The 17,126-nt window shown below is 38.3% G+C and overlaps 1 protein-coding gene across 14 annotated transcripts in view; it reads right to left on the reverse strand.

Annotated features, from left to right (window-relative positions):
* The window catches only part of tns1b (tensin 1b), a 245,918-nt gene that overhangs the window by 126,476 nt on the left and 102,316 nt on the right, over positions 1-17,126 (reverse strand). For 3 of the 14 annotated variants that reach the window (XM_084123210.1, XM_084123208.1, XM_084123207.1), the window contains exon 1: positions 2,516-3,161. The exons of the other annotated variants lie outside the window; for them this stretch is intronic. In XM_084123210.1, coding sequence (XP_083979336.1) covers positions 2,516-2,536 — 21 coding nt within the window. In that variant the 5' untranslated portion in view covers positions 2,537-3,161. Of the gene's footprint in view, positions 1-2,515; positions 3,162-17,126 lie in introns of those variants that run through there. 14 annotated transcript variants of the gene reach the window in all.

Consider the following 17,126-nt stretch of genomic DNA (forward strand, 5'->3'; position numbering starts at 1 on the left):
AGGAGAAGAATATGCAAAAGCTCAAATGGATTCTGGAGGAATAAAACACATTTGTTATGAGGGATGCAGTCATGAGAAAATGAGACCATCTATTTCCCCCTCTCGCTATCTCTAGATAATGATAAATACACTCAATGTGTTCACAACAGCATTATTTCTTTTTCCCCTCAATTTGAGCCAAATTAGTTCAAATTGCATCTGCAAACGTGCCAAAAATACAAAGTGTGCATTCTTTCCCACGATTGAGGTACAATGGACGAACAAACAGAACTATAAATGTTGCGTGGGTGTGCACAGATGGCATGATACCGCTTTTTAGTACTAGATTATCATCAGAGTTTTGCCAACTGAGAATTTGTAATAACATGTACCTGCATTTCAAACATTGAAAAGCCAAAGTTTATCTAACCGTTGATGTCATAAACAAATGAGTTGAGTTGGCGTATCATAAATAACCAACACTAAAGAGTCTGGTGTTTGACATTTGAGGTCACAACTGCCTGTCTTGACCTAAGGGTCATCAGGTTATGTCTGGTCAATGGAGAAAAATCTGTGTTTGAACAAGAATGAATCTCACTAAAACATGTACAGGTCACATTTCACCCTATATTCAAAAGGAGAAAAAATATTTATTTTGCATAAAGAAAATTACCATTTTAAGACCATTAAGAGTTTCTGTACGGTTTTAGTTTAATGATGATTATAAATATTTATAACTCACATTCTCATTACTGCAATGTGCACAGATGTTTTACTCCAAAGAAAATTATCTCACGATAAAAATGTGACTACTATTAAAATACATAAATAAATAAATACAATATTAAAATAAAATAAAATAAAATAAAATAAAATAAAATAAAATAAAATAAAATAAAATAAAATAAAATAAAATAAAATAAAATAAAATAAAATAAAATAAAATAAAATAAAATAAAATAAAATAAAATAAAATAAAATAAAAATTGGCTGCATGTTATTTCAGAAAATTTCTTATTTCTTTTAATCATTTTGGGATGAAATATGACCAGGACCTGTTCTTGACAGGTCTGGTGAGATGCGCATCTACACAATAGAAAGCCACACGCCGCGCTGGTCTGTGCCACAGGGGGACGGCTATTGTTCAGCATTTAACAGCAGCTTTGTCATCCTGTCAGCCGCATTTGTTACAGTAAAAAGGGAAGCTCTGAGAACATGCCACTCAGAGACCCGGATCAAAGCTGAGTGTCCTCGCTGGGAGACCACAATGACTCCAACACCAGACCTGAGACTCACTCAAACAACACTGACAACAAACCGAGCTATTAATATTTAAATCTGAAAGTTCAGAAAATCCAAGCCACGTTCAAAGCAAATTCTAAAATGCAGACACAGGCAAATATTCTACATTAATGCAGCAAGTTTGAAGTTTGACAAGTTTCATTTGACAACCGTAAACAGCCTACAATTAGGCTAAATTAACTGGTCACATTTATGTATATGGTGCTTTTTACAATACAGATCGTTTCAAAGCCGCTTCACAGTAATAAACAGGAAAAGAACAGTGTTCATGTTGTAAAATTCATCAATTAGGAAAACAAATTCAGGAATACAAGAAGATAATAGCGTCGTTATTCAGTTCAATTAGTGTTGTTTCGATTCAGTTCAATAACTTAGCCAATGTTGAAAAGATAATCAGCTATGAAACAGGTTCAGTTCAGCTATAAGCAGCTATATATAATAGAGTCATTATTCAACTCAAGTCTGTTCAATGTTGATTCAATGCCGCAACGTTAGTGTCATTATTAACTAATTTTGATTCAAATTTTGAAGGCTAATAAGACTAGACCTTGTGTATACATTCAGATTTAATATCTTGCACTGTGCTTAGTCTGATGCCACTAAAACAAGACATTATGACATCATTTGAAGGATAAATGACATTTAAAAGCTACAGTGAAGGGGAAGGTTTTCAGTGAAGAACTGCTCCACACACAAAGCTATTGATGGCTTCAGAAGACTTGACATATAGTCATATACACTACTTTATTGCTAATTCAACTGTGTTTTCTGTCATTTTGTAAAGTTTGATGCTATAAACTGATCTCCAAAACATCATGAAAAAATATCATACAGATTTGTAACAACATGAGGGTGAATAAATAACAGAATTTGAATTTCCAGGTGAACTATTCCTTTTAAAATCACAGTGAAGCATTGAGTCGCATTCAAAGCCAGTGTTTAATGTGGCTAAATCTCTCAACATCACCACAGCAGTCCCACGCTTTTCAGTTTGACTGGGGAAATAATAAACAAGAGCAGCTTCACAGTTCTCATCTCACTTCTACAGAACAGAACACACAAGTTTTGCAGTCTGAGCTTTTCCTTAAACACGCCTGAGAACACGCTCTGTTTTCACAAAGAACAAGCAAACAAACTGCTATACACGCGCAGCTGCGAGAGCAAATGAGGTTAAAATTCCCAACATATCTGGCAATGTTCTCAGCGCCAGCGAGCCGTGTCACCATCTCCTTACCTGATACACAGCGGTGGCCATCCTCAGCGTGTGTGTGTATGTGTGTGTGTGTGTGTGTATGTGTGTGTGTCTGTCAGCCCCAGCGCCGCATTCTCCTCTGAGCAGAGAGTCTTACGGGATCGTCCGGTCCGACTCACAGGCAGAGCAGCGCACCTCTCTCAAACACACAGTGTAATCCAGCCAGCAGAAGAGTGTGTGTAGATGTGTGCGCAGACACGTCTGCTTTCTTGGCTTCCTTGAGAAAGGCTGAAATGTTGACTCACATTCCCTGTTCGCTCTAGCCAAAAAAAGAGGATCATAAAAGATATTCACACTATATATGGCTATGGACTACCAGAGCAGGTCAGATCCAGACGCAGCACCTTCAAACCCAACGAGCGCACGGCACGGGAATCTGCCAAGTCTAGCTGCAGGCTACTGACATTCTCCTTTCCCTCGCACTTTTTTGCCCTCCCTTTTTTGCTCTTGCTCTCTCTCTCTCTCTCTCTCTCTCTCTCTCTCTTTCTCCCTCTCCCTCCCTTTTGCTCTATTTGAGCATTTATGGAACAGACGGGGGAAAAAAAAATCTTAGAAAAATATACATTAGGTCCAAAATTAACATTTGTCAAGCGCCAAAAAAAAAAAAAAAAAATGGCTTTGCTGAGTAAATAAAACAAAGTTACACATCAGCTGGCCAATAACTTCATCAGGAATGGCAACATTAGAATGTTTACATATGGTGATTTATTTATGTATTTTTTGTAAAGAGTGTGCATATATATGTGTGTGTGTGTGTGTGTGTGTGTGTGCGTGTGCGTGTGTGTGTGAGTATGTACGTGTGTGCAGCATTTTAAATTGTATTATAATATTATTTAAATGTAATAATAAATGTAATACTTAATTTGTGATAGAACTTTATTGGTCAGGCCAATTAATCAACTGATATTTTGCCATTTTGAGACAACCAGATTATCATGGGTAAGTTTTATCATATGTGTAAGTATTGTCAAAATAAATGGTAAATTTCAAATCTATGTCTTTTGCACAGTACTGTGTGTGTATATATATATATATATATATATATATATATATATATATATATATATACAGTACTCTGCAAAAGTCTTAGTTTGAAATTTAGATTTGAAATTTATTTGCATTGCAGTCTGGGTAATTGCTATGAAACTAATGTCACAATGCCAAATATCTTAACGGTCCTTAATATATACAGTGAGGAAAATAAGTATTTGAACACCCTGCTATTTTGCAAGTTCTCCCACTTAGAAATCATGGAGGGGTCTGAAATTGTCATCGTAGGTGCATGTCCACTGTGAGAGACATAATCTAAAAAAAATAATCCAGAAATCACAATGTATGATTTTTTAACTATTTATTTGTATGATACAGCTGCAAATAAGTATTTGAACACCTGAGAAAATCAGTGTTAATATTTGGTACAGTAGCCTTTGTTTGCAATTACAGAGGTCAAACGTTTCCTGTAGTTTTTCACCAGGTTTGCACACACTGCAGGAGGGATTTTGGCCCACTCCTCCACACAGATCTTCTCTAGATCAGTCAGGTTTCTGGGCTGTCGCTGAGAAACACGGAGTTTGAGCTCCCTCCAAAGATTCTCTATTGGGTTTAGGTCTGGAGACTGGCTAGGCCACGCCAGAACCTTGATATGCTTCTTACAGAGCCACTCCTTGGTTATCTTGGCTGTGTGCTTCGGGTCATTGTCATGTTGGAAGACCCAGCCTCGACCCATCTTCAGTGCTCTAACTGAGGGAAGGAGGTTGTTCCCCAAAATCTCGCAATACATGGCCCCAGTCATCCTCTCCTTAATACAGTGCAGTCGCCCTGTCCCATGTGCAGAAAAACACCCCCAAAGCATGATGCTACCATGCTTCACAGTAGGGATGGTGTTCTTGGGATGGTACTCATCATTCTTCTTCCTCCAAACACGTTTAGTGGAATTATGACCAAAAAGTTCTATTTTGGTCTCATCTGACCACATGACTTTCTCCCATGACTCCTCTGGATCATCCAAATGGTCATTGACAAACTTAAGACGGGCCTTGACATGTGCTGGTTTAAGCAGGGGAACCTTCCGTGCCATGCATGATTTCAAACCATGACGTCTTAGTGTATTACCAACAGTAACCTTGGAAACGGTGGTCCCAGCTCTTTTCAGGTCATTGACCAGCTCCTCCCGTGTAGTTCTGGGCTGATTTCTCACCTTTCTTAGGATCATTGAGACCCCACGAGGTGAGATCTTGCATGGAGCCCCAGTCCGAGGGAGATTGACAGTCATGTTTAGCTTCTTCCATTTTCTAATGATTGCTCCAACAGTGGACCTTTTTTCACCAAGCTGCTTGGCAATTTCCCCGTAGCCCTTTCCAGCCTCATCTTTGGTCTTGGCCATGTTAGTAGTTGGATTCTTACTGATTGTATGGGGTGGACAGGTGTCTTTATGCAGCTAACGACCTCAAACAGGTGCATCTAATTTAGGATAATAAATGGAGTGGAGGTGGACATTTTAAAGGCAGACTAACAGGTATTTGAGGGTCAGAATTCTAGCTGATAGACAGGTGTTCAAATACTTATTTGCAGCTGTATCATACAAATAAATAGTTAAAAAATCATATATTGTGATTTCTGGGTATTTTTTTTTTTTAGATTATGTCTCTCACAGTGGACATGCACCTACGATGACAATTTTAGACCCCTCCATGATTTCCAAGTGGGAGAACTTGCAAAATAGCAAGGTGTTCAAATACTTATTTTCCTCACTGTATATATGCTGTATATTTAGTCAGTTATTCATGATCACAATGGAATAAGAATAATAAATAAAGATGAATGCTAAATATTTCACGGCTGATAAATGCCCTAAAATAAAATTATGTAATAAAATTGGTTGTTTTAAGGACCATTAAGATATTTGGCATTGTGACATTAGTTTCATAGCAATTACCCAGACTGAAATTACTGCAATGCAAATAAATAAATAAATAAATAAAAGGGTTCACAGTATAGAATTACTTTAAAGTTTACAGTAATGACAATCACATTTGAGAAAATGAGAATGACAAAAAAAACAGCTGAAATTCCCAGCAGGTTTTGTGGGTTGGACTTGGTTTTGACAGACAAAAAGCCTCTTCATCAGCCCTCTCCTTCTCCTAGCTGTTATCAAGTTCTCAGTTTACAGGTTTAACATGAGTTGACAAGCTCAAAGGCAAACTGAGTTACGTAGAGGAGCGCCTCAGAAACGGCACTCGGCGTGAGTAACTGTGTAACTGTGAAGAGCAGTGAAAAACAAACCACTTTAATCCACTTTAAAACAGCCAGAGTGTTTGAGCTACATCCAGCAGTCTGTGCTTTTCTGAAAGATGCTCCGAATCTGATGGATTTCAGACAAAACACAACAACACTAGATTTGTAGAGCTGGTCCTGAAGGAAATCCCAGTTCTAGCAAAGCAGCAAATCAAAACAATGCAATTACATCTTTAGGGTATAAATAATGCTAGACAGAAGCGCAAAATAGATAAGAGAGATTTTCTAAATTTAATCTTAGAGATAAATAGAGATAAATAGCCATAAAAAAAAATAAAAAAAAACACGGTCATTTAAACTTCTGAGGAAAACAGGCAAATGATCATACAGGCATCACTAACAGCATGGAATTTAACGCTGGCTTCAGGGCTGTTTGAGACCAGACAGAACCAAAGAAATTACTGAGAAGATACTGACAGGTTTAGGGCCTGTAACCTTCTGCCCTCAGGATACAAACTTATTTTCTGATTCTCCTTTAGTTTAACTGCAACACCACATTAGGGCTGTTTGATTGGGTCAGACAATAACATTGAGATGATTTGTTTATTTTTTATATTAAATTATAAAAAATATAAGAAATTAAATAAAATATAAATAAATCCAATTAAATAAATAAAAAATTCAAACCACAAAAAAAAAAGTACACTAGTTTGAAATTAATTTAAAAAAAGTCAAAGTAAAAAAATATATATTATTGGGTTTACTTATAAATAAATAAATAAATAAATAAATAAATAAATCTTAAGTTATGACTATATGTTTACTACATTCAATCACACAGTTATGTTGTTTAATAAGGCAATAACCACAATTTAATTAAATTAATTGTGCAGCCCTATACCACATAATCAATGTAAAGTGATGTAAAAACATCCTTGCAATGTAATTATCCAATGTACATGGAAAATTATTATTTATTTTTTTTCAGAACAAATTGGTTTATCAAAGGTTTATCTGAGCTCTGATGACGAGAGCAGATAACATTATCTGTTTTCACGAACGGCACACAAACTATTAGCGTAACAGCCGTCTCTCTCAGTGTTTCTCTCTTTGAAGTCGGACTGGAGTGAACATGCTCCTACGAAGACTCCGAGATGCACGGCACAATGTGCTCTCTATTGAATCCAGTCGGAGGGGTCCGTTCAGATTACACACCGCCCTCCCTTCACTGACAAACAGCCTCACACAACCACAGGGAGCAGTGATGTCACAGCCGAAATAGCATTACCCCCTGGTCAGGGCTTGGATGGTTACCTTCAGGTAGTTCAATAACTCCATAAATACATCATTGTGTGGATAAACAGCATCTTTCTCTATTGACGACCATTCAAAAAATAGTTGTGTACTGATACAAATAATGTATTTCCCCCCCAAAAAAATTCTGAACACCATATAAAAAAAATTAAATGAATAATATAATATAATATAATATAATATAATATAATATAATATAATATAATATAATATAATATAATATAATATAATATAATAAACTGACTGCTCTCCTTACAAAAACACTATTTGTTCAATATATAAATTAAATATAGGTTCATCTTTGTTAAAGCTGTATTTTTACATTTTATTAACATTAATGACACAGACAACAGCAGCAATATTAGGCTGCTGTTACTTTAAGACCTAATACACGGGCCGAATATACTGACACGCATACGGTTTCTTTCTCAACTGTTCACTTATGACATAACCGAGACAATACTTGCGGAGACGGGTATTTTGACATCATTTTGTGTGTATGTGACCATTCAAGTTCAAGAAAACGCGAAAGAGGAATCTATCTCAATCTATCTCTCTCTCTCTCTCTCTCTCTCTCTCTCTCTCTCTCTGCATGCGCACGGTTCGGGTGTTTGAGGGTGCGTGCGAGTCCCGATTTCCGCCTCTTATTCCGTGTTTAAATTTGTTTGAATGTGTAAATTGGCAAGACAAATCCCGTCCAAATAAAAAAACCTTTAATTCTAGTATGGTTAAACTTAGCAGTTGATTGCTATCTTACCAGAGATCTACTCCAGCAAGTAAACGTGTTCCTGGTACTTGGTATTTAAAAACTCCTGTGTATAACTAACCGGTTTTCCATTCTTAAGCCTAATAATTGTTGTTTCATGTGGCAACAACTTGAATCATAATGTTCCAGCTTGATTCTGAAAAATACAGCTCTTTGTGCTCCTAAAAATACAGACAATCATTTGTTGGGGCGTGACTATGTGCACTCCTGCCATCTAATCAGCATTTCTGATGGTGGTTTCCACAAAGCTAACAACTGAAGGTCTTTTTATTCAGCACACCATCCTATTGGAAAACATGAGCTGTTTTGTTTGCTTATATCAAAATAATTATACAGAAGATGTCAGCTTCAAAGTGAGATGTCTGTTCGGAGTATCTCCTACCAGATGTTGGTAAGATGTGGGACGCAGAATCCAGCATTAATGACAAGCCTGACGAAAGAGGAGGAGAAGAGCAGAGGGAAAGCACTACTATCCCATCTAGTAAGAGATTGGCCATGTCCCAAATGCAGCACTTGATGTGGACTTCGCTTGCTTGCGAGACCGTAGGGCGCCACCTTTGTGGTGAATTACTACCAATGTATACAATATTATGTTGTGACATTTCACAACTAGCACTCAGAATTACTTTGATTGGATATACATCGATATAAATAAACAATGGGCCCTATCTTGCACCCAGCGCAATTGACTTTGTACACCGACGCATGTATCATTCCTATTTTGCACCCGCGCACAGCGGACTTTTCCCTCCACAGACACACGTTGGTAAATTAGGGAATGAACTTGCGCTCCCGGGGGCGGTTCAGCGAAAAGAGGCGGCGTGTTCCGGCGCAAACGTTCCCTGATGCTATTTTGCAGGTTTAGAAAACAATTCCGCCACTGACCAGGAAAAACCTAGTCTAAAGTCAGTGGCGCGTTGCGCATGTTATTCAGATGCTATTTTGAGGGCGCATGCTTGGCCATAATGTAGCATGTGCTCAACGCACATACACTTTGATTCTCTCATCTACACAGAAGCAGCAGTTTTCATTTTTGCAAATCATAGGCTACATTATTACAAGGAAAAATATTAACACACGAGGGAAATCATTGTGGTGTCCACGAAGATGGTGTCATTGTGGTGTCCATGAAAAAATAGGCATAAATCTAGCTTACACATTTACCCAAATTTGTATACGCCTGTTTAACCGAAGCTAATTTGGGTGGGTTTCTCCCATCCCCAATGTCACTTCTCTGTGTTTTACAGCCCTGACGAGAACGTTGGTCTCCTCGGCTGTGAACTGCTCCTGGCGTGCGCCTGGCAAATCCGCCGTTATAATAGCAATCCGCCATGGAACAAGCGCGCCTGCTCTTAAAGGGAATATGAGATGACACTGATTGGTTTATTTCACGTTATGCCCAAACCACACCTATGAGTAATGAAGCTACTTCAGACCAACCCATTTTAGATTTGCGTCGGGCGCAAGAGTCATTTATCCCGCCGGTATAATAGCAACAGCGCCCGAGATCCGCCCACAAAGTTACTTGCGTTTTGCGTTTGATACTTGCGTTTCAGATCGTTAAAATAGGGCCCAATGTGTTCTCCTAATAAGATATTTACATGACACAAAATTCTGATTGACATATGCCAGGCGATTTACAGTATGTGAATTTCTAGAAACTGAAATATTGTTTTAATCAAGCAATCAGGTTAACACGTTTACATGATGCGTACATAATCGCATATGACCAATTTCTAATTTAAATCTAAATTCTCATGTGCATGTACAGTAAACACGATCATTAACACCTTCATCAAAACAGAAGACTATGCACGCATCTTTGATCACGAACAACAACAGAAACACAAACAAAGAATGCAGACCTGCAAAAATCCCCTATTAGATGTTGGCATGTTATGAGTCTGACATATTTCCTGTGTCCTGGATTTTATTATCTTTAATGATCCTCTTGGTGCTGCCTGTAATAAGCATGGTTATGGCTATAAGTAACACTCAGGATGGTGTTTAATGTCTGCAACTAGTGTAATGAAAAATAAATGCCAGGTCTAGCATGGCACAAGAGCCCAAGTGGTCCCAAAACAAGAACCATTCTTCCAGTCAACACACTGGAACATTCCCGTGATTCCTAGGAGGAACATCCTGCTGGAACATGCAGGGGCCAATCAGAGTCCTGCAGAGAGGCAGGGGCCAATCAGAGCCCTGCAGAGCGGCAGGTGTGTGAACAGGCAGCCCACCGCACGTTCATAGTCACATATGGAGCGCACATTCAACAAACTGTGAATTCCTGAGGCTTTCTTTAAGCGGCGGGGTGGTAATGATTGATAGAACACAGCTCACTCAATCCTCACGTACAGTAGTGGCCGAAAGTGATGACAGGCTTAGGAAAATTGACATCTTCACCCTTTATTTAAATATTATTTTTTAAAAATCTGTTTTAGTTTGTCTGTAATCTGTATCTGTAATCATTTAGCATAGTCATGCTTGGAGTCAATTGCAAGTGAAGTTGATAGCACAGATATAATCCCGTCACTTGAAGTTTTTAAAGCAATTTGCAAATTGTCTAATAATAAAGCTAGTGGGTTGGCTGGTGTTGCTGCTGAGCATTTAAAGTTTGCAGGTGCGAGGTTGCCTCCACTGCTTTCTATCTGTTTTACTGCTTTTCTTGTATGTTTTTTTTACCTGACTCAATGCTAACTGTCTTGTTAGTTTCTGTGGTCAAAGACAAAACTGGGAAAGTCGGCAGTTCTGACAATTACCGACCAATAGCATTGGTCAGCATAGTGTCAAAAATATGGAAATAATCCTGCTGGACAGGATCTCAGTTGGAGAATAGCAAGAGGTAGGCTCATGCAATTAAGTGTACTGCACGTGTTAAGTGTATTATTTTTACTGTACTTCGGTTTCTTTGCTGTTAAGTGTACTGCATGTGTTAAGTGTATTATTTTTACTGTACTTCGGTTTCTTTGCTGTTAAGTGTACTGCATGTGTTAAGTGTATTATTTTTACTGTACTTCGGTTTCTTTGCTGTTAAGTGTACTGCACGTGTTAAGTGTATTATTTTTACTGTACTTCGGTTTTTTTGCTTTTTCTTCACCTGCCATGTCTATCGGCTCGCTTTCGGGTTAAACTTTCCGCGACTGCGCAACTGTGTTATAGGTTGCCAGGTTGAGGTGACAAACGGGTTGAAATTGTACATGGTGTGTGGATTGTGTGAATATAATGCATTTAATACAAGATCTGGCAACTGGTCAACATTAGACAAACATATTGGTCCGATTATTCATAAAGGAGTTTGGGCCATGCAAATTACGGGAGTTTCCCGTGGAAGTTAAAAATGAAAATTTATTGATTCAATTAAACCTTTTAATTTGCAAACATTATTTTAATGAGTTCTGTTGACATAATAATGTTGATAATTATATGTGTACATTTAAACTTTTTGTGTTAATTTACTGTTTTAACTTTAAAAAGTGGGTAGTGGATTTGCATGCTTTGCATAAGACTGGATAAGAAGAATAAATGTTGAAGATTGGTGCAAACTGTTGCATTATTATTATTTTATTTATTTATTTTAGCCAAAACATGTGTTAGTGTACAATGAAATGTCAATGTTACGTGAACATCATTTAGTTTAAGTTGCAAAGAATAAAGTAAGTCATACACGTTTGGAATAACGTGAGTGTGAATAATTCTTTGGGTGAACTATTCCTTTAATGCATTGTTAGTGGACGTGCATTGTGAAAATGACTGTACAATGACTCCATACATGGAATGGAATTGTTTTTATGACTCTCAACAGACGGTTTTATCCGTGAAGACCAATTCAATAAGGTCACGCAATATCAAGCCTACTCATAGGCAGGCTCACCGCAGGAACCCAACACCGCTCGAATCAACAGAATGTACACACATACGTTCATCAAAAACATGCGGACTCACACACTCTGGCGGAGTGATGACTATGTCCACATATCGAGTTCCTAGAGACGCAGACAAGCCAACGAATGCCAAGCAATGAAAATAATCAACAATTACAGTAAGAGAGAATGCTCTGGGTTGGAGAACAGACAGGAACTTTAATGCTGTTCCTGTGGGCCTGCAAAAGAAAAATCCTGGTGCATGACTGCTGACTTTTACACGACAACGTTGTACAAAAAAACATAAAAGTTTTGCGCATAGACAGCAACGTTGTCAAAACAATCCCCGTTCACACGGATTCGCAAAAAACGCTGTATTATGCATGTCAGGCGAGTAGTTGGCGATGTCACTTTGAAAACAATCTTACTCCAGTTTGTTCAATAACAATATGTTGTCTGAATGAGCTCCACCCAACGGAGGAACTCATAATACATTCTAACATCCCTCATGGCAATGCCAATGTCATGATAGAGTCTGTTTCTAATAAAACTAATATCATTTGTCTGTTTTCAGCATGTGTACTGTATTCTCTTCTCTTCTGCTCTTTCTCCAGGGACTAATGGCTCATGCTGTTACTCACTTGGCCTGCTGTTTACATATTTTCCACCTTGTCTTGATTACTCCATGTCAACCAGTTTGGGTGTTGCTGTTTGTTTTCCAAACTGTATCTATGCTGAAAATTGAGTAGGAAGGGGAACACATAAATCATGAATGATGAGTAATCATCTAACAGAGAAATCCCAAATAGACAAGCTTTTCAGCAACTAAGGCTCATGACAAATACACGCCTGTGTCGACATTTTTGCAAAAATAATATCAAGCTTCTTGTTGCATGATCCACAGCAGTTTTAAAGTGAAATGTCCAGTGAGTGGTGCTAATAAGTGCGTTCATTTATCTCTGAAACAGATAAACATGACTGTGCCAACATTTTATTACATTGGTTGATGTACATATCGCAGCAGATAGGAAATGAAATGTCCAGTGCGTGGCGCTAAAAGGTTAACACTATCGCTTTTGAAAATTACGTACAACCTACACTAAACCCAACCAATAGTGTTGAAGAAAGAAAATGTGATATAAAAAACACATTTGCTGAAGAAACCATAGAATTTTACCTTGTTTTTACATGGATTTAAAGGGACACCAGGCAAGTCTGAGTGTTTTTTCTCTACGTAGCTCCCCCTAGTGTCTGGTAGTAAATGCTTTCAAACACTCTGTCATAAAAACGAACTGTTGTCCCTCCCCCCCTCGCCACGAGCAACCCAGCTGATCAGCTGTCAACCCAGCTGAGCAGAGGAACAGGCTATTTCAAAACCAGTTAGGTCTACCGAGGCAAGTAAAGCAATATTTTCTTTCCAACTGATGGCGATTTTTTTATTTTTTTATTTTATTGTGTTGTCATGCATACAGCAGGATCAGCATCCGTTTTGCAGGCTTCTGTTTCTCTCAGTTCTCCCCATTCTGAAAAAGCCGGTCCGATATTTACTCGAGTCTGACTTGCTCGGTCAGTATCCCGTTTCCTCTTTCATTGGTCCTCCGACAAAGATTTCCTAGCTTTCTGCATCTTTTTTACAGCCTCAGCCATAACTCAATCTATCGTTGCCCTTTGCTTATAGCTAGCCAGTGCTTGAATGGGGGCGTGTACGTGTGCAGTGCCGTCAAGCAATTCGTTACATCGCGAGACCTGATATCACGCGATACTTCCTGACGCCGACCCGCCGGCCCAAAGTTGCAAGTGAGTTTTTTCCGCTCTCGGGCACCAGGGGGGTGCGAAACCACCACCATTCAACTCGAAATAAGTAATATAACCATTCCACTGACTCCAAAGCTGTTCAGTTAAGGTTAAAAAGTTACCTAGAGCACCTTTAAGCTCTTTTGTCGAATACCCTAGTGCTCCATTTGGCAAGTGCAATACTGTAGCAAGTGCAACTTTACTACATCAGAAAAGCCATACATATGGAGCTGGATATGTGGTGTAATGTTAAAATATATTAGTTTACAAATCATGCACATGGTAAAGGTGTTTTGAGGTGATAGCACAGTATCGTGCAAGGAACCACATGAAAATCTATGTCTTTATTAATCGATAATCTGCCCATGTAATTATACTTTGTGTGAAAATAAATAATGTATTGCCTCTAGAGTTCATTTTAGCTGGAAACTCCAGTGAATTGTATGTAGAGTCTAAAAATGTAGAGTCACGTATTTCCAGTGAGCCTGGGTTGTTCTTTGTAGACACAATCCATGCGAAAACACTTCACCAGAACAAATGGCCCTCCAGGGTGCAAGTGATGTTCAGAAGTGTGTAACTCCTTCAGTGTGCTTAACTCCTTTTTGCATGTTTTCTCAAACGACGAGCGTTTGACTTTAGAGCTCAAGTGTGCTTCAAGTGTGCATTAAAGGTATCAACAAATGAAAAAAGAAGAAAAGTCTTTCTATTACTAAAGAACTCTGAACAATTCAATTCAATCCAAAAGTATCAAGATGATCAGAACTCAAACTAAATCATACTGAGATTATGAAATCATATGAGACAAGTATATCGATTTGAGCTGCGGTATGATAAGCATTTAACATATTAATTCTGCATGGATTTCTAGTCTAGAAGTATATAAAGGAATAAAATCACAAAAACTAGCATTGATGTAGAACAGTTTAAGCCAAATTAAGCCATATGGAGAAGCAAAGTAATAGTGATATGCAAAGACCTGGAGTCCATAAATGCCCCTGCAAATGATTCCTGTAAAAAATTCAGAACCTGAATCTCATTTTACTCATATAACAGAGCTACAGAACCCCAAGTAATCCGTACAGATTCACTTTCACCATGTAGACATCTCATTCATCGTGTCCTATGACAAGCTGGGGTCAAAGCTTGTGTACCATCATAATCCCTACATAAAGTCTCAAGTTCGTATAGCACACATAATAGATGATAGTGAGATGAAACACTGTAATATCACATTCTCTTGAAGGTAAAACCACACACAGAATTCAGACATTCCTATTACATCACCAAGCCCCCAAAACCCACCAAGCTTATTTTTTTCTTTTTTTTTTTTCATTGAATATTAACTTTTTTCACTCTGTAATCTGTTTGTTTTACACATCACAGAATCATATTAAGTTGTGAGTGGCGTTTTATGCTGAAATTAAATATTATGGCAGATTTATAATGCTTTCCTCTATCAATAAGACTCTATACTCTCTGCTCCGTTTAACAATCAACTCCACAGAAATTCCTGCATATCCCATCTGGACATGCTCATAACTTAACATCTGATACTATGATGCAATCTCTGGTGTTTCTTGTCAGTAAGTCAGGTACATGTGTTCACATCACAAAATGTGTCTCCTGGGGTCAATGATCCCGCTGTGTGAGAGAGACTAACTCCTCATGAACTCAGAAATGAGCCGAATGTCAAGCACCGGCTTAAAACATCTGGAACAAAAGGTCAGCTCTGTGACTGTAGAGAAATACCAAGCGATCATGTCTTATTGTATGTGCTGACTGTACACTAAGAAATACATAATACTTCACAAAATCAGGTATGGTAAAAAGTTTTAAATTTGCAAAGCATGATATTTCATTATGCATTTGTTCTGAAAATATGTTGCTTTTTAGTAACATTTGAACACATTACAAATTTAAAAACAGCCTTTCTGACTAATGATTGATTCAGTTTTGAATCATTAAAATATAGAAAAATAATCAAATTAATGGAACTTAAACTAATGTCATTTTTGATTGCAAACCTTGTTTAATGATATGGTCTTAATGGCCAAATAAAAAGTGCATTAAAATCATTGTGATGTTCAATATGTTTCTTAATCTAACGATGCAAGAAAAATCATCACAAATATTGTAAATATTAAAGTATTGGCCAGTCCTATTCAGGGCAACAGACTTGCTTTATTGAAAACAAAGCTGTTTTTTCAAATCAATGAAAAATACTGTGTCTGACTTGTGACTTATAATTTGATTGAACATACAGTATAATCACATCAGTCATCTGAACAGATGCGGGAGTCTTGGTTCATATGCTTTGAATCATTATTCTCTCTCTTCTGCTGAATGACAACCATCATCACCTCTTGACTTCCATCTCGATCCATTTACTCTATAAATCTGTAGAGTCCCAAAAAGCAAAGGGAGTTCACTTCCTTCAAGAGACGTCTCACTCTTCAACGGTATTGAACATCAAATGCTTCAATCTGTCACTGACTTCACAATCTGTTAGGCTCCGAAACTGTTTACCTTCCATAATTAGAGTTACAAAGGCTTGTTGTTGTACAGGATCTGAACTTCAGAAGAGACCCTGATGTGAACGGCTCAATTATATTCGATGGGCACACCCTAAAAGCAAGAAGCCCATGTGAAAGCATTGTTTTCAGCAGAAGGAGACTGAGGACGTGCAAAACCTGAGAAATACCGACAAGAATCAAAGACTGGGAGCTGAGCCAGAGAAGAGGGACTCAGGGTGGACAGAGGGAAACAGTGGAGTCTTAGGGAAGAAGCTAATGGCCAAAACCCTAAGCTCTGCCCTCTGTGTCTGGGAGCAGTGAAGTAACTATCCACAATACCCTAGCAACAACATTTCAGTGTAGAACACCTTAGAAACGGCATAGTTACACCCTGGAAGCCACCCAGTATACATGCTAGCATTGCAGCAGCGAGTTTTGTCCCGGCAAACACCACTCACATTTTTCATAAAATGCAAGTGTAGTTTTCCTTTGGACTGCACTCAAGAAAAATAAACCTTTTAAAAAATAATGACTATCTTCCAAAAAGTGGAGGGGTTCAGTTTAGTCATTTCTAAAACTGGGGGTCATGTCCTTCATAGTTATAATGGTTGCTATACCCTGCCAAGCTCATCTCCATGCCAAACCCAGTCTAGCCAGCACCCCACAGGGCTATACAACCACTTCACCCACCCATGTTCACCCAAAACTTCTCTATTACATACCAGACATAAATCCTCCTTAATGACAAACTAGTCTATCTGAAGAAAATCCCCAGAATGGGAGACAGACCATTGGATATGAAATTTTGCTGAAAGGCGCTGCCAGGGTGAGGCTAGGAGAAAGCAGCTTGCAACTCACATGAAGCAATGACCTGTGCTGTAGCTGCATAAGCTGAATGGGGTAAAGAACGGCAAACCACTTCTAAAGTAAAGCTTGCTGCAGGACCGTATCCAAATGAGGCATGACACTCCACAGCTTACTGCATGGCCACAGGCTTGTATAGCAGCTAGATAAAAAAACACAGCTAGAAAATACTCAGCATGTGTTCAGAATTAACAAAGCCACTGTAAAAATGGGTCACCACCAAATAAAGAGAGTGGGTGGTATAGAAT

Source organism: Abramis brama, assembly GCF_963993115.1.
Source record: "Abramis brama genome assembly, chromosome: 8".
Taxonomy (NCBI): Eukaryota; Metazoa; Chordata; class Actinopteri; order Cypriniformes; family Leuciscidae; genus Abramis; species Abramis brama.